This window comes from Xenopus tropicalis, chromosome 5 (genome assembly GCF_000004195.4).
Source record: "Xenopus tropicalis strain Nigerian chromosome 5, UCB_Xtro_10.0, whole genome shotgun sequence".
NCBI classification, from domain to species: domain Eukaryota; kingdom Metazoa; phylum Chordata; class Amphibia; order Anura; family Pipidae; genus Xenopus; species Xenopus tropicalis.
In genome coordinates this window covers 73,751,069-73,770,024 of record NC_030681.2, presented here as the reverse complement: position 1 = coordinate 73,770,024, position 18,956 = coordinate 73,751,069, and the positions used below count along the sequence as shown (strand labels likewise).

The 18,956-nt window shown below is 39.3% G+C and overlaps 1 protein-coding gene across 3 annotated transcripts in view; it reads right to left on the bottom strand.

Moving 5' to 3' along the window:
* Positions 1 to 18,956, bottom strand: part of cep85l (centrosomal protein 85kDa-like) — a 135,865-nt gene that overhangs the window by 101,365 nt on the left and 15,544 nt on the right. For 2 of the 3 annotated variants that reach the window (XM_031902962.1, XM_031902963.1), the window contains exon 1: positions 17,211 to 17,561. The exons of the other annotated variant lie outside the window; for it this stretch is intronic. In XM_031902962.1, coding sequence (XP_031758822.1) covers positions 17,211 to 17,265 — 55 coding nt within the window. In that variant the 5' untranslated portion in view covers positions 17,266 to 17,561. Of the gene's footprint in view, positions 1 to 17,210; positions 17,562 to 18,956 lie in introns of those variants that run through there. 3 annotated transcript variants of the gene reach the window in all.

Below are 18,956 nucleotides of genomic sequence, written 5' to 3'. Positions count from 1 at the left end.
ATACCTAACAAACATTTATTTTTATATAAGAAAACCAATGTAAAGAGAAATAACTAATGACCATTTCCCCCCCATATTTAATAAAAAAAATATTTGAATAAAACACTCCATTCTCTAGACTGCCTAATAAAATCTTAATTGCCCCAGACTGAAGCCATAGTAGTTTCTGAACAGCAGATTCCACAGAATCACAAGCTGATGTGTTTAGCATTATTTATAATTTTCCTGCCAACCTGAAACAGAGATTGCTAATGTACTAAGTATAGGATACAAATAATCAAGACCACATGGTGGTCTAAATAAATATAAAACATTTTTTATTTTCTAAGACTTACAAGCAAAAAATAACATTTATACAAAATTAACAAAAGCAAAATGTGAAAAGGACACATTGGTACAGCATAAGCCATTCCATATTGTGATGTGTTTCTGTAGCTGCAGTATGAAACATATTAGTTATCCACAAGAAAGAAAAATACTTTTTGTGCAAACAGGCAAAATCCAGATCTTTATATATTGTACAAACTGCAGGCTAAAACTGTCTCCCACACATGGTTCAGATTAACAGCTTGGACTAGGTTGCTCATTACATCATATTTCTCCCTCCACCCCCCTGCCTCCCTCCCTCCCCTCCCATCCATGTGGTGTGCATTACTTCCCACTGTACCTCCCAAGAGAAAAGTGCAGTGCAAGTCAAACTACTAGATAAGGTATTTAGTGAAACATTAGCTAGTTATAGCACTAAGGTTTAGATAAGAAACTATGTGCCTTACATTTTAAATAATAGAAACCTTTTTAAATGGAAAAATGTAACGCTATTGTAAAATACAAGAATACATTTAAGCCACCTGTCCAGTTTTGACCCGGGCCAGTTTTCTAAATTAGGAAGGCCGGGCAGGACTCACTGACACAGCGATCAACCAATCGCTGAATTATAGCACCATCCAGTGACACCACAGGGCCCTGCCTCTACCTCCAACCCATGGCCCCGAATCACTGCCGACCCCCTGTCCAGCAACAAACGTTGGCAGAAGTGGTAACCCTAGTTAAGGTGCCCATCCACATTGAGATCTTCTACCGATATGACCACCTAAGGTGGGCAACATCAAGCTAATTCGATCAAATTACAAAAGCAGGAATAGGCACTGTCAAGCCGAGGACTGCATCAGGGCAGTTAACTTTTGGATTACTGTTGGGAAAGAAATATCTTGTGCTATATAAATCCTTTTTTTTTCCTATAGGAAATGTATATAGTTTACTGATTCTCAAGTGGCCAGGTACCGTTACCCTGTATTGTCTACATCCTTGCCCACTGGGCTCACATTTAGCCCATGATTAAGTGCCCTTAAGGCATGAAATGCATAGGGTTCATGGACATGTTTTAATGTAACTTTGAATAAAGAATATTTTACTTTTAAATATTGTGACCCCCTGTGGAGATTTCCGAGTGCCTACATGCCCATGGTGGTTGTTAGACCTGATGCATATGCCCATGCACTGGCTACACAATTAGATGGTGAGGAGGGAGGGGAAAAGAGAGTGCTTAATGGAAAGTTAAAGTGATGCCTGTGTTATAGAGGCAGGGCAGGCAATATATGATTGACAGCTGGGATTTTTAAATGCCTTTACAATGGGTTTGGAGGTTTAAAATGTATAAAAATGAATTTGGGTTTCATGTTTAATTTGAAAAGGACTTTTATTACGCAGCTTTTTACGTTTGGGTGGCAGGTCCCCTTTAAATTATTGCTGAACTGCAAGATATTTTGTTTATGCCTTAAGCTAATGCCAGACGTGGCGTAGGGCTGATATTTTCGGCAAGCGGAAAAACACTTGGCGAAAATACAGCCCTACGCCTGCTACTTGTGCCTGCACCCGAATGAATGGAATCAGTTAACATGTGCTTACACAGTGAAAATAGCTTCTTGCAGCCCCAGGTGCACGCTGTACCCACTGCCCGGGCAGATAAATTCAAGAATGAAGAAAACAGCAGCACTCCAGTTGTTTTGAAAAATGTGAATCTTTACTCAAGTGCCAAAGGCAACGTTTCGGGCTTCACTCCAGCCCTTTATCAAGCCTGAGGCAACCGGAGTGCTGCTGTTTTCTTCATTCTTGCACCCGAATGAATGAGATACGCTCGGGTGCAGGCACATGTAGCCGATATACGCATGAAAACGCAAGACTTTGCATTATCTCGCGTTTTCATGCGTATATCGGCTACATGTGCCTGCACCCGAGCTTATCTCTTTCATTCGGGTGCAGGCACAAGTAGCAGGCGTAGGGCTGTATTTTCGCCAAGCGTTTTTCCGCTTGCTGAAAATACCAGCCCTACGCCACGTCTGGCATCAGCCTTAGGCTAGTTCCACACAGAGCAGGTTCTCAGCCTGCAGAAAAATAACCAAGGCCAAGAAAATGCCCCATCACTATGAAAATCTGAAATTTGTACGTGCACACGGAAGCAATGTTACACTGCATATTTATGTAAAGCCTACATTTTGCTACAATGTATATATGTAGAGCACATCACGCCCACCCAAATGGCAATATCTGTACTGCATATATGCCTTTTGTTTGTCAGCACCATCACATTTTCCTCTATCAAACAGCAGCTTTCACACTGTGACCATTTTCCCTCTGACACATCATCAGGTACTTTCAAATCTGCAAACAGCATACATGCACAAAGACCCCTATGTAGCATACATTTTATCAACAATGCAGGCGCACACAGGCAGAACTTACTTTGATAAAAAGTTCTGCTTGGATTGAGCACTGTAACGATTAAGCTGATCTCAGAAGAGGAGGTTAGAAAAATAAAAATAGGAGCAGACATCTAAAGCAGAGTTTCTATGGGAACCAGCAATGTCATGTCTACATTGGCAGCTAGACTGAAAGGTTGGGTTTAGTAATCTGAGCTGGAAGAACAGAGCATGCCCAGGATCCAACAGCCAAAGTAAGTTCCTGAGGGTGGGGGCCGAGTGGTTTAGAGGAGGAAAATGATATCTAAGGAATTAAAAGGATGCTGCAGCCTTACTATTAACCTTTGAACAACAAGAGAGCCATATATTTAAAGATTTCAAAGAGGCTGTTCACTGATTAAATTAATTACTGACTGCTATAACACAGAGTTTTGTATATTTAAGAGCTAAAAAAAAATGCAAGCTTTATTTTAATTGTATTTTTAATGTAAACAACAGCTCTTACAGAAAACACAGCTAATGACACATCTGCTGATAAAAAAAAAATACATAAACTTGCTGCACTGGCATTTTGAACAGTCGCTTAAAAATATAATTCAACTGTAATGCAAGTGTTAATTTATACATACAATAGCACTGGGCAACAACAAAATACCCACAATCCATCCCTCTAAAGATTCCTCTTCTTATGTGAGCCACTTCACTATAAGGAAACGGCAGCCAAAATGCAAAGGAAGGGGAGCTTGTTGTTGAGCGAGAAGGGACAAAATCAGTTGTGCCACGCAATGTAGATAGAACTGTTTTAAAGGGAAATTTTATAGATTTGCATAGGTGACACCAGAGGATGGATTCTATTTCAATACTGGCGGCCCAGGTTCATTCACTAAGCCTATATGCATTTAAGGCAATTTAAATAATAAACAGTGAATGTGCTGTTTCAGGACACATCATCAGTCATTTCTTGCAATGCAAAATAAAAAAAGGACACACATGCCAAGACAGAGTGGAATAACATTCTAAGAAAGTACAGACAGGATTATTCCTCTAGTGAAAATAACTTCTTGTGAGATTACGAAGAACAATGAACACAGCAGGAAAATCCAGCTTCAAAGTTCTGTAAAAAACGGCACACAAATAGCTATTAAGTCACACATGGTCCCCATCTTTGCAACAAATCATTGCTCGACCATATAAATTTCGAATGAATGCTGGTCAGTATGTTTAGTTTTAAAGGAAAAATAAAGCTGCTATTGGTGGATGAGAATGCATGTGCCAAATAGTAGCCAGTTGTAATTTGTAAAGGAAATGATGTTGGATTCTTTGGGCTATTGCAGAAACAAAGAATATTCACCAGCTTCTGCATACTCTCTGTCACAGAACACAGGGTTTTTCAAGGTTGTCTGTAGTGATCTGCAATCATTTATAGCTCAATATTATTCTGCTAGAACTATTCTATATTTAGAGGAAGCAGAGCAAAAAATAAAAACGTGTTCAGACCATAAAACCCTGGAATGCATTTGTATATTTTCTCATATACCTGTTTGTAGAACATCTCAGCTCAGTAGAGGGACAGTATAACCTTTTTTTAACATTGATAAAATGAACTGTGCTTTACATACTTTAATTTGGTTTTTGTTATTTTTGCTCTAAATAGGAAAAGTTTAATGTTCACCTTTAAATATGTACCTTGAACATGAATATCATGAATATTAGCAAATAACATTTGCTACTTTTTAAAAAATGCTATCCATCACAACCATTCCTTATGCTCAGGTATGGATGAATTTGCAAAACACATTTGTGGAACAAAGAGGAGATTGTTAATTCATCTAAATGGGAGGAGGGAACAGAGTCTCCTTTTAAATCAATATTACCAAAGAATTTATATGGACATTCAAGCTGTTGGTAAAAATGCAGTTTACATGCTAAAAAAAAAATGTTAGTAGACGTAAATACAGTGAAACCTCAATTTTGCATTTGACATGGTTTTTCTGTGGTCCAACCAATATATCATGTACAATACATTTCCCTGATTTCACATTTTCCCAAATTTTACACTATTTTTTCTGGTCTCCTGAAAAACCTAAAATGGGTATTCTACTATAAATAGTAGTTCTTACCCTAAGCTATTGCTCCCCATTTAATAAACAATTTCATTGATTAATACACTGTACAATACAACCACAGCTGCACGATTTATTCCAGACAGACAGGCAGAGCACTTAACCCTTTAAGTGCCAAGGGACGTAGATTCTACGTCCCAGGTACCAAGGGACCAAAGTGCCATGGGACGTAGAATCTACGTCCAATGGCACTGTCGGGTTTACAAGCGCTGCGCTCGCTTTTAAAGCAGCGCAGCGCTTGTAAACCCCTCAGATCCCCCTAGGCAACGAGCAATGAAGAACATACTCACCGATCCGGGTCCCCCAGCCGCACCGATCGCGTCGCCAGCCAATGACAGCAGTGGACACGCGTTGATGACGTGTCCACTGCTGTCCCTTTAAATAGCGCCGCCTACTGTCGGCTCCCTCACTCCTGCTGCGCACTTCGACGAGATGGAGCTCCCCTGCTGCCTTCCTGCTGGATTGATCGCCCCTGATCGTCTGCCTGCCTTGGGTAAGCTGAACTACAACTCTCTACCACTGTTTATTTTGCTTATTTCTATCTCAACTGTCTAAAAAATTTTTTTTTTTTTTTTTTGCATTTTTTCTTCTATCTTTGTCATTATTACACTTTTGTACACATACACACTTATTTACAACTTTCCCAAGCACACACAGACACTTACACACACACTTACACTTTTTTTTTTTTTTTTTTTTCTTTCTTTCTTTTCTTTTCTTTCTGTCTTTGCTTTCTTTGGCAGTCTTTTTTTTACTAAAACTTTATTTCTGATCTTGCTCTATAATTATCTGATTTATTTGGTTGCATTTTAGTGTTTTTTTGGCATTTTCATAATTGATTTCTGTTTTTGAATTATTCTATTGCACTGTAACTTTTTTTATTGCTATTTGGTGCTGAATTTGCAGTGACGTTGGTGGATCCAGGGCTCTGACCACCGATTTCATTGCAATTATTGTTCTTCTGTTGGTTTAGGTGGTTTTATTGGATTTTACGGTGTTTTATCTTTGCATTGTTCTTTATTGTGTGTTTAGTGCCCCCAAAAAGGTTGCTTTTGCAGTGACATTGGTGGATCCAGGGCTCTTACCGATTTCATTGCAACTATTGTTCTTTGATTGCTTTTAGTGGTTTTATTCCATTTGATTTCAGTTGTTCTAGAAAGGTCCAGAGGTGCTAAGATTGTTCTGGTAGTTTCTATTGCCAAGGGTTAGGCTGATGCCACACGAGGCGTAGGGCTGATTTTTTCAGCAAGTGGAAAAACGCTTGCCGAAAATTCAGCCCTACGCCTGCTACTTGTTCCTGCACCCGAATGAATGGGATACGCTCGGGTGCAGGCACGTGTAGCCGATATACGCATGAAAACGCGAGACTTTGCATTCTCACGCGTTTTCATGCGTATATCGGCTACATGTGCCTGCACCCGAGCGTATCCCATTCATTCGGGTGCAGGCAAAAAAAAAGGGGTGCATAGAGTGCAGCCCCAATATTATGCATTTTCAGGTTTGGCGGCCATGTACTTATGTGCAACCAGACATAGGTATCGTTTTATTCAGGGGAACTTGCAGATTGATGGTTAGTAAGTTTTTGGTAGTTGCCATGGAGATTTTGGGGAGAAATCTAGGTTTTTTATCTGGTTTTTCCTTGATTTCTGACCAAAATCTAGGTTTGTATCTGGTTTTTCCTTGATTTCTGACCAAAATCTAGGTTTGTATCTGGTTTTTCCTTGATTTCTGACCAAAGCGCTGACTTCTGCAAGGGACTGCGGCCACAATTTTCCATGTAGAAAGAGAAGAGTGGCGTCTCTGAATAGCTGAAGGTGTGCACTTTTCGTAAATATATAGATTGTGGGGGTTATCTCACAGGTAGGGGGGGTTAACACTGAAAAACTGCAGGTAGTGCACATAGAGCGCAGCCCCCAAAATTTCAACTGAAATTGCCCTTATGCATTGCCCCTGTTTTGGGGCATTTGGTGGCCACGTCTTTATGTGCACCCATACATATGGGGTATCGTTTTATTCAGGGGAACTTGCAAATTGAGGTTTAGTAAGTTTTTGGTAGTTGCCATGGAGATTTTGGGGAGAAATCTAGGTTTTTTATCTGGTTTTTCCTTGATTTCTGACCAAAATCTAGGTTTGTATCTGGTTTTTCCTTGATTTCTGACCAAAGCGCTGACTTCTGCAAGGGACTGCGGCCACAATTTTCCATGTAGAAAGAGAAGAGTGGCGTCTCTGAATAGCTGAAGGTGTGCACTTTTCGTAAATATATAGATTGTGGGGGTTATCTCACAGGTAGGGGGGGTTAACACTGAAAAACTGCAGGTAGTGCACATAGAGCGCAGCCCCCAAAATTTCAACTGAAATTGCCCTTATGCATTGCCCCTGTTTGGGGGCATTTGGTGGCCACGTCTTTATGTGCACCCATACATATGGGGTATCGTTTTATTCAGGGGAACTTGCAGATTGATGGTTAGTAAGTTTTTGGTAGTTGCCATGGAGATTTTGGGGAGAAATCTAGGTTTGTATCTGGTTTTTCCTTGATTTCTGACCAAAGCGCTAACTTCTGCAAGGGACTGCGGCCACAATTTTCCATGTAGAAAGAGGAGAGTGGCGTCTCTGAATAGCTGAAGGTGTGCACTTTTCAGAAATATATAGTTTGCGGGGGTTATTTCACAGGTATGGGGGTGTTTAGACTAAATAACTGCAGATAGAGCACAGCCCCCCCTTATGCATTGCCCCTGTTTGGGGGCATTTGGTGGCCACGTCTTTATGTGCACCCATACATATGGGGTATCGTTTTATTCAGGGGAACTTGCAAATTGAGGTTTAGTAAGTTTTTGGTAGTTGCCATGGAGATTTTGGGGAGAAATCTAGGTTTTTATCTGGTTTTTCCTTGATTTCTGACCAAAATCTAGGGTTGTATCTGGTTTTTCCTTGATTTCTGACCAAAGCGCTGACTTCTGCAAGGGACTGCGGCCACAATTTTCCATGTAGAAAGAGAAGAGTGGTGTCTCTGAATAGCTGAAGGTGTGCACTTTTCGTAAATATATAGATTGTGGGGGTATCTCACAGGTAGGGGGGGTTATCACTGAAAAACTGCAGGTAGTGCACATAGAGCGCAGCCCCCAAAATTTCAACTGAAATTCCCCTTATGCATTGCCCCTGTTTTGGGGCATTTGGTGGCCACGTCTTTATGTGCACCCATACATATGGGGTATCGTTTTATTCAGGGGAACTTGCAGATTGATGGTTAGTAAGTTTTTGGTAGTTGCCATGGAGATTTTGGGGAGAAATCTAGGTTTGTATCTGGTTTTTCCTTGATTTCTGACCAAAGCGCTAACTTCTGCAAGGGACTGCGGCCACAATTTTCCATGTAGAAAGAGGAGAGTGGCGTCTCTGAATAGCTGAAGGTGTGCACTTTTCAGAAATATATAGTTTGCGGGGGTTATTTCACAGGTATGGGGGTGTTTAGACTAAATAACTGCAGATAGAGCACAGCCCCCCCTTATGCATTGCCCCTGTTTGGGGGCATTTGGTGGCCACGTCTTTATGTGCACCCATACATATGGGGTATCGTTTTATTCAGGGGAACTTGCAGATTGATGGTTAGTAAGTTTTTGGTAGTTGCCATGGAGATTTTGGGGAGAAATCTAGGTTTGTATCTGGTTTTTCCTTGATTTCTGACCAAAGCGCTAACTTCTGCAAGGGACTGCGGCCACAATTTTCCATGTAGAAAGAGAAGAGTGGTGTCTCTGAATAGCTGAAGGTGTGCACTTTTCGTAAATATATAGATTGTGGGGGTTATTTCACAGGTAGGGGGGGTTAACACTGAAAAACTGCAGGAAGTGCACATAGAGCGCAGCCCCCAAAATTTCAACTGAAATTGCCCTTATGCATTGCCCCTGTTTTGGGGCATTTGGTGGCCACGTCTTTATGTGCACCCATACATATGGGGTATCGTTTTATTCAGGGGAACTTGCAGATTGATGGTTAGTAAGTTTTTGGTAGTTGCCATGGAGATTTTGGGGAGAAATCTAGGTTTTTTATCTGGTTTTTCCTTGATTTCTGACCAAAGCGCTGACTTCTGCAAGGGACTGCGGCCACAATTTTCCATGTAGAAAGAGAAGAGTGGTGTCTCTGAATAGCTGAAGGTGTGCACTTTTCAGAAATATATAGTTTGTGGGGGTTATTTCACAGGTAGGGGGGGTTAACACTGAAAAACTGCAGGAAGTGCACATAGAGCGCAGCCCCCACATTTTTAGCTGTAATTGCCCTTGTGCATTGCCCCTGCTTTGGAGTGTTTGGTGCCCATGTCTTTATGTGCACCCATACATATGGGGCATCATTTTATTCAGGAGAAGTTTGTCTTTCAAATATGCCTTTGTTAGAAAATTTTTATGAGATTTTTTTTTGTCAAATCCACATTTGATCATGCGTCCAAGTTTACGTTTTAGAAAAAAAAAAAAATGTCATAAAAAGTTCCAAATTTCACAATGCACTGACAAAAGGTATTTGGCTTTTGAGTGAAAACTACATTGCACCTAGAAACCTGAAGGTCTGTAGTTTCTAAAGATACCAAACATGAGGGGATATTTTAGATTTACATATAAGTTATGCTGCATTAACTGTTACAAGCGCTTTTCTGCTTTGTTCTGGTGTGATATTGTACTAAGTATTGCCTTAGTTTGGGGGTTACTTCTGGACAGGAACTGTGGGGTACCACCACATATTTGGTATCGTTGGAATTGGGAGTATCAGGGCTTTTACAAACAATAAAAAAAAGTGAGTAAAATTAACTTTTCTATGGAAAAAAACCTCAAAATATACAGAAATTTTTCATAATTTTATTTTTTTTTTACATATTTCACCCAAAATACACATCATATCTCCAGAAAAGTTATAAAATTTGGTATGTATGTCGAAGCCCAATTAGTGACGAAAAAAACGATATATAATTTCCCTAGTTTCGTGGAGGTTTTCCTACCAAAAAACATTGTTAAAGTGAATGAGTACAAAATGCTTAAAAAACGTCTGGCACTGGGGGGAACCGAAATGACGAATTCGGCTGGCACTTAAAGGGTTAAAGGCATATATACCTTCTCTAATAACAGGCCTTTTTTGCTCCCACTCCACTTTTATACATCTCAGTAATGGTGGAAGCACGGTCAGTAGCTTCCCATAAGAAATGAAGCCCCCAGATATAACAAATTCCCCTTTCATAGATAACTCATATTGAATATAGTTCTATGGATCTATACAGAGTTATTAAACAGATATCAAATAGACTCCTACTGATTTGGCAAAAGGAGAGCTTTGCAAAAGTGAAAGCCACACAGTTGCAGTTCTAGATTTTGAGACCTGCATCTTGCATCTCACCCACTGCTGCTATTGGGGACAAACCAATATCCATTTTAAAGCATGACATTAGATTAGATTTTTTTTTTTTTTAAATCATAATGCATCTTTCATTTGCTTTGTCCTTAAGATGTATTGGTAATACCCGAAGAACTACGGGCAGATCACAATCTACCCTTTTGGCACCACTGGGCTAAACTATGTATGTACTGCCTACATTTAAAATTCATGTGAGCAATAACACTTTGAACTCAAGAAGCCTGCACATTTATATTACAGGAAAGCTTGCTAAATCAAACTTTTCATCATAAAAACAATACTCTAGGCCCTGGGTTCAGTGGACCTGTCGCCCAGACATAAAAAGCTGTATAATAAAAGCCCTTTTCAAATTAAACATGAAACACAAAATCATTTTCTTTATTACCACATCCCTAACCATTATAAAAGCATTTAAAAATTCCAGCTGTCATTTATTGCCTGCCCCACCTTTATGCCTTAAGCATAGAGGTGGGGCAGACAGTTACTTTTACTTTCAATTCAGAACTTCTTAGATGTTGCTGCACTCCTCTCATTGCCCCTCCCTCCTCACCATGTAATTTTGTAACCAGTGCATGGACATGGGCATCAGGTCCCCTGAAAAACAAGATTTTGGCAAGATGCAATGCCTGCTTTGATAACAGTGTCCATAAAATGGTGCCTGCCTGCCTGCTTGCTTGCTGCAACTGTGTATTCCAAGGCTGAAGAAAAAAATAATTTATATAGTGTAAGTAAAATTTATTTTGCTTGACAAACACAATAGAAAACAATTTAGAATTATTTCTTAAGGTGACAGGTCCCCTTTAAATATAGCATATGCAAGCATTGGTTATTCTGCCAATATATAGCCATATATTTTAGTTTATTAAAGTGATACTGACACCAGAAATTAAACCTTTTTTATAACATTGTCATAACATTGCCTTTGCATGCTATTTATAATTTTGCCATAAAAGTATTTGTCCAAGCTTTTACATTCCCTATCTGATCCCCCATGTTCCTCTATGAGGACGCTGCCATATTTGTCCAGCAGGAGGCCGTTAGCATTAGAAGCTGTAACTGACAGGCTGAGAAGGGACAGTCAGGTTGGCAAAACAGTCAGGTTTTGGGATTTCAAGTAACAATTACTTACAAAAGCAAACCTATCAGCAAAAAATAATCAACATGACCTATAGGCAACTTTTTATGTAGATTCATATTTTAAAAAGTTGTTTTTTCGTGTCAGTATCACTTTAATCAAATGACTGGTGCTGCCACCTGACTGGTATTTTAACAGTCTAGGCCATGAAAACTAAACTTGATTCTTAAGTACTGTTACCTTTTACTGATGTAAAGTGCATGTTTGTTTAAGATGCCAGAATATAAATTATATAAATGAACTGCTTACCCCTATGGGTACACAGCAGTTTAAGTTGAAATAGGGGTATAGAACACACATTTACAAAGCAAATAGCAGATAAAGTGTGTTATGTTATTAATGGCTCACTATAGAACTGTAGACCTTTTGGATATATAAAATTATATTTTTTGTTAAGAAACAGTTTATTTGTAGGTGTGGCTAGAAATATACTATCATTTTATATCCATTTGGTATTAACAGACCTTTAATATCAATATAATATGGCTTAATGGAATCATGCCTGCTAGATGTAATTGCAAGTTGGTCACGCATATGGAAAATGCATATGTCAAATTCTTCAAGCCTTGGGCCATTTGGTTAAATCACTCAACACAAGTGCTGCCCTGGTGATAACAGTTTAGCTAACACACAAAATCAGGTCACTGGTCTGCCAATTTCAGTTTTGGTAAATTCTGACGAGTCACACCAAAGTATGATCAGCCACATCAATCACAGAAGAAACACACACAGAACTAGTGGCCAAAGGCTCCTAGCTTTATTCCAATGCACTAGTTTTGCATATGCTATTTCTCTCACATATTTCTTATTCATTGGATCGTCTGCACACTAACAAAGGTACAGGTGAAAGACACAGTTTCTTGCAGTCTGCACAACGTTCAGATAGCAAGAAACCGCATAACCCACTCAGGAGACTGAGCAATATAGGAAAAAAAAGTCAACTGTTGGCCCATATCCTTTATCATCATACTGTGGCCTGCTATATCTTCTTCTCTTTATTACCCTCTGATATGATTGCTACAGTACCACAGAAAACAGCCAGAATTTATTCATATGGCATATGAGTAAAGTAGTAAATAGTAAATTTTAACTGCTGATTGATTGCTATGGGTTACTACTTCTAGGCAAACTTTGTGCCTTTCATTAAACAACCCCAATGGAGGTTAATGTAAATTTTGGACCATGTATTAATTTTTGCAAGCGTGTACATTTCAACAAAGATATCTCAGTCATTATACTTGTTTTACACGGCAATATATATTTCACATTTTCAAAATCATAATTAAGAGTCTCCCTTATACAATTGAATCCCGATGACTGGGAAGAAGTCATAGACAACCTATACCAGCCCCTGATAAGCACAAGAGACAGACTCATACAGTTCAAAATTATCCATCAGACCTATCTCATCCCACAAAAACTACACAATATGGGGAAAATTGACTCCTCTAACTGTTCGAGATGCAAAGCCCACATGGCCAACTTCATGCACTTAATGTGGGACTGCCCTGAAACACAAAAATTCTGGAGCAAGATCACAGAATTCATGGGAACGGAATTGGAATTACCACAAGTTCTCAACCCGGCCACCTGTATACTGGGCACCCTAAACACCCTGGTACCCAGAAAGAATACAAAACTACTAATGAGACTGTTATTCTTCTATGCTAAAAAAAACCATCGCCTTACACTGGATGGGCCCGACACCTCCATCTCTTCGCAAATGGATTAATCTGGTCAATTCGCAACTGGAACTGTACAAACTTACCTACCTCGCCAGAGGCTGTCCGGCAAAATTTGAATATATTTGGACCCCTTGGATAGACTCGCCAGCTACAACAGCACAATAACTGTTTACTCTCCAATCCCTCTCTTACTTTCCCTTTCTCTTCTTTTTCCTTCTATTCCTTCATTGTTATAAAATCAATAAAAGCATGCAACTACAATGTGCAAAGTAATTTTTTGGCCATTATAAATATGCCACGTTTTTACTGCACATTTAAGGTAAACTCACACAACATGCATGCTCCCATATGTAACAAAAGGCAAAAAAGTTGTGCTTTCCCTTTAAAAGCTTTATTTACTTTAGGCATTTTTATTAGTTAAGAGTCACAAGCCAAAGCACATGAAATGCTGCATGTTTTCCACAACTGATGTTTAGCAATGAGTGATAGGTCCCCACTTCCTGTCTCCGAGCAGCACTTCCTGTACTCAAATCAGTGACTGTTCTCATAAAAAAACATAGAAAACATTTATTAAGGGAACAAGCCTTCCCCAGCAGGGCATTTGAATGAGCTAGCGAGAAAAATACTAATACTGGCGTGAATTACATACACCATACAAGAGTCAGAAACCAGGTCCAGAAAACAGATTACAGAAACATTTTTTCATCAGTTTCAGTAATTCTTGGAACAGTAGCAGCACTTACACTTTCACACTGGAAAGCAACATTCCAATGTGCAGTAAATGGAATGTACTATATGGTTTGCAAGCCCAGCTAGGGCATGCAGTTGAGAGTATTTTTGGTTAAATTTGGATCCAAACCAGACAGACCTGGGGGCTGATTTACTAATCCACAAATCCGAATCCCGAATGGGAAAAAATTGGATTGGAAACAAACATTTTGCGACTTGCTCGTAAATTGTCGCAACTTTTTCGTAGCTAATACGACTTGCTCGTAAATTGTCGCGACTTTTTCGTAGCCATTACGACTTGCTCGTAAATTGTCGCGACTTTTTCGTAGCCATTACGACTTGCTCGTATACTTGCTCGTTTTTCGTATTGAGCGCTCGTAAACGGCGGGCAAACCTTTGCGACTTTGCATGATTTTTGAAGCCTCCCATAGGACTAAATGGCACTCTGCAGCTCCAACCTGGCCCAAGGAAAGTCACGATACTGAAGCATGAATGAATCCGAAACTTTCGTACTTGGCGCGACGGCTATGAAAAAGTCGCGACAATTTACAAGCAAGTCGTAATGGCAATGAAAAAGTCACGACAATTTACGAGCAAGTCGTAATGGCTACGAAAAAGTCGCGACAATTTACGAGCAAGTCGTAATGGCTACGAAAAAGTTGCGACAATTTACGAAAAAATCCCAAAATACCGACCATTACGAAAAAAAACGCATTCGGACGTTCGAGGATTAGTAAATGTGCCCCCTAGTTAAAAGCAGCCAGTATTTCTGTAAGGTGAGACATGCTGTGCAATTTTAGGACATAGGTGTAATTTCACAAATTTAAAAAAAAAAGTTGTGATTAACTACCATGTTAGAAATTCTGCTGCCTAAAATTGATTTACGGTCTTTTTTTCCTCTGTTTTTAATGCTGTACTTCTTTATACTGTACAATACATATATCTAATATCTTTTAAAGTTTTAAGACCTTTATTTACATAAAAAAGCTAAATTTTAAGCCTTTCATTTATGTAGTTTTTATCAGTTTAACAAGGTCCTGATCCATAAGGTAACATCACTGCAAAAACCCTAGATCTAGGGGAAACAAGTAGTGATGAGCCAGTAAGTAATAGGATAAAGAGAGCACAAAGTCTGTGCTCAACACACAGCATGTAGCCCCTCCCACTTCCTTGCAAGGAAAGATGCATTTCATCTCACTAGCTACGGTTACATTAACTGACTAACAAAGGTAATACTTTTTCATTAAGTCTTTTTCACAAGACCCCCTTGTTCAGAGGCACACAGAATCCTGTATACCATAAGTAAAACAACTAAGAAGTAAAATATTAATTAACCATGTATTTGCAGCATGCTATTGTAGGAGATCATGTAACCAGAGAAAACAGCAGCAAATGTTGCCATGACACTCAGCAAATGTGTGACGCTCACACACATAGCTCAATGGGCAAACATTTCCCAGGGGTCAAGAACAATCCTAGTAGTAGGCAAAAAGACAAGACATAGTGGGATCCTGCTTCTAAAGTTAAATACTCTAAACTAAAATCTTAGCAAATGGTATCAGTAAATGTGTCATACAACTTACACTGCCGCTAGGCCAAATTAACCATGATTCATGCTTGCCCTCAACTTCCTTGAGATGAGTCACAGCCTACTAGCAAATAAGCCATAAAGTAAAAAATTGGTTGTTATGTTTTAGTTTCAGTTAATACAAAGCTTTATAGACGAGTCCTCTTTGATATGGGCCCAGAATGAATGCCACACATCTTACTCCACAACTATTCCAAACCACTTCTAGAATGTGAAAAAAAATATTTGCTTAGGAAAAACCATAAGATGAGGGTTCATATGCAATGTGACCTAGATCTGTAACACTCCTATGTTATCAATCTGATGCAAGCAGTACACTGTGCCTTAAAGCCTATTAGTTTTCAATCCTCATTGTTAGATAATGTGATTAGGCACATACTTAGTGCATGGTCAACTGGAATGAAGCTACTGAGATATTATAAAGGCAATTAACATATGTGTCTTGTAGCACTCTATAGGCCTTGTGTAGCTGCATTCCACTGTGTTTTTATCCTATAAAAGTGGACTAATAAATGCGAAGAGCAATCAAAGACACAAGGTATGCATGCCTTGTGCTACTTCTATGTGTAATTTAGTAATACTGTACATGTGAATCTCACATTATTTAAATATGCCCTGTGTTCTACCACCTTTAGGGTTAATTAAATATGCAACAAAAGGCAAAAGTAGGTATGTATATGAAAAATAGTGGTGCCAGATGGTATGACTAAAATAACAGTCTCTCCATATATAATTACCCAAATAAGATTTTTAGAAAATCTTTACATAGAACTTAGAGGCTGAAATCCAAATTAAAAATGAATCTGCAAGTTCCCAAAATATCAATTTTACACATTATAAAGATTTTGTAAAATAGGCTAAAACCCTACATATATTTTAATTTTAAGTTCTGCAAAAGTTAGTTGCCCTGGCCAGCTAAAGTAAGGCTACTGTGTATTATTCTCAGATATATTATTTATGGAATCCTTTACAGTCTGTTTCTGCCATAAAGCCATCATTGTTTCCAGCATTAAAGTGCTACAAAGAAATGACAACTTAGTACTTTAATTTAAAGTACCAAAGAAGCGGACTGTCATCTACCGGAAGATCTAAAGCTTGTTCCCAGATCATAGCAGCTGAGCATTGTCCGCAAATAACATGGTTATTTCAGCTTACTGGGTATCTACATGGTATAACATTGGCTTCAAAAGTATATATTGTACACTGAATAAAATGCAGTATATTTAACCTTATTCTGATATGATCAGGGTTAAATCTGGAGGATTTTAATGTTGAATAGAAATTTTACTGTATTACCGGTACATGGTAGCATGAAACCCCTCAACAGAAATGGGCCTAATTCCTAGTTCCTAACCTACAGGTTAAGTAATCCTGGTGTAATTTAATAGAGCAACATACTCCATGGTATTATAGCACCTACAATAACTGCCACACTATATTTTCTCTTGAAGTTGACCCCACATCAGAAAAGTTTGGGAACATCTGTTTTAGCAATAGTTTAGTTTTAAATTAAGCGTTAAATGTTATAGTTGTAAATATTGTTAGAATTGCACATTTGTAAATAAGACCTTTGGTTGAATAAAATACAGCCCAGTGTGTTGTGTGATTTCTAATTCATAGCAATTGCTAACAAAAAGCTTGGCACAAAGCACCCCCTACCACCCTGTGTGGTTGAACGGCCCTTGTAGATCTCCCAGTATTTAGCACTAGAGCGGATCCTTTACTGGCTGCTTGTAAAGACTCTCTCTCTCTCACAGTGAATGGGTTAGTGGGGGCAGTGCTACATGACAGAAGGCAAGGAAGCTGGTAGGTTAGTGGAGAGGCACCGTTAACGGCAGGGCAAAGGCAAAAGCATTTTCAATTTACCTGCGGGGTAGCTGTTGAATCCGGATCCGTAATCCGTGATCATCTTCCCCCACATACCTGCGTGGGCGCGTCCCAGTGGGGTAGGAAATAAATAAGAAACGGAGACAAGACAAATCCACTCTATTAATCCGGGGGAGGATAAGTGCAGGCCTTTGTGGTAGGGGGCTGATCAGACATGAAGTTCACGATCAGGATCACGTGTCTCGAATAAATCCCCGTCCGCCAGCGGCCATACTCGCTCCCCAAATGCTTCTTTCTTTGTCCGGGGCCCGGTGCTCTGAGTCCGGTTTCCAGGCTGGATTGCTGTTAGCAGCGAGGGGTGGGAGAAGGGGCGGGCAAGGAGGAGCCAAGGCTGAAACCAAAGAACGTTCACTCTGACTCAGCAACGCCCACGGCAGCCTTAAGGGGGCGCCAATATTATCTGTTGGCAAGACTGGCAGATCACAGCATAGTCTCAAGTCAAGGTTGTGTACCCTTTTACACAGCCATGATCGTAGGTGCACAAGGGTGCCTAAGTAAATTTATAAAACTCATGTCATCACCCTTAATAGAAGCAGAAAGCGAAAGGGCATTCTGTGAGTAGTTCAGCAATAGCAAATGTACAAAAGCCACATGCTACATACCTCCCAAGTATGTAAGTTAAAGAGCCATGTGGAATATGGAGCAGAGGTTGCAAGGAAATACATTATTTAGAAACCAGAAGAATAAAAGGGACTTGTGTTTAATTCTGTCGTGCTTCAGTTTTGCTTGCAGAAAATATTACCAACTCCCCTAAGAGCAATGGCCCATGGAAAGATTAGTTGTCCACTGCTAAATCTCTGCTACTGTGGGCCACTAATCTCCCTGAAATGCAATAATATGAACTGCTGGTGGGAAAGCAAAGCTGCGCTTTGTTTTCCGAAGTTGCCTGAAGTTTCCTTTTGCAGGTGGATGAAATTTAATTTACAGATTGACCCATATGTATAGTCAGGGGTGAATATGGGCCAGGCCCACCAATGTGGCATAGTTGGGATACAATGGATTCCAAATTATTAAAGGTTATTTTTGCAAATAAAGATCTATTTAACAACTGATAGCAGTACCATACAACTTGATTAAACATTGTTGCTATCTACTGTATGTATATTGGCCAAATATGCAACTAGTCAATATATATTGATCTGAATGACTGTGGTGTTGCAAATAAGATGTTTCCTTGCCTGACTGAGTAACCTGCACAACTTTAGAAACCAGACTCACCAGTTTAAGTAGAAAAGTGACATCCCAAGCCAAGAATCAACTAGAAACATGTCTCAAAATGTCATTAATCATTTTTACGTCATTTGGCTGTTTTTACCAATATTCAAGAAGTAAAACTGCCCATACACATTAAGATTTTTAAAAGATTGTTTTGTTATCATAGGACCAAGCTTATCCTGAAATGACCGTTTAGAAGTACTATTTGTCTATTAACAAAAACAACATTTCAAGCGATATTGTCTAGCTGAATCTAGGAAAACTACTTGCTTGGTCCTGCAAACAATTGGACAATGGGCAAATTTCATTGAAAATGACAAAAATGTTCAAACCTGCCCAATCAATGTCAGATGAAAAATCACTAGATGTACAATTGTTTGGTGCCCACTAACCTGACGATAATTTGACAGATTTGTCAGATTGCACTGAAATTGGTGGTTAGGAAGAGAAAAATCTTAACGTGTATGGCCAGCTTACTCTGTAAGAGCGATAAATCTGATGCCAGAGGCG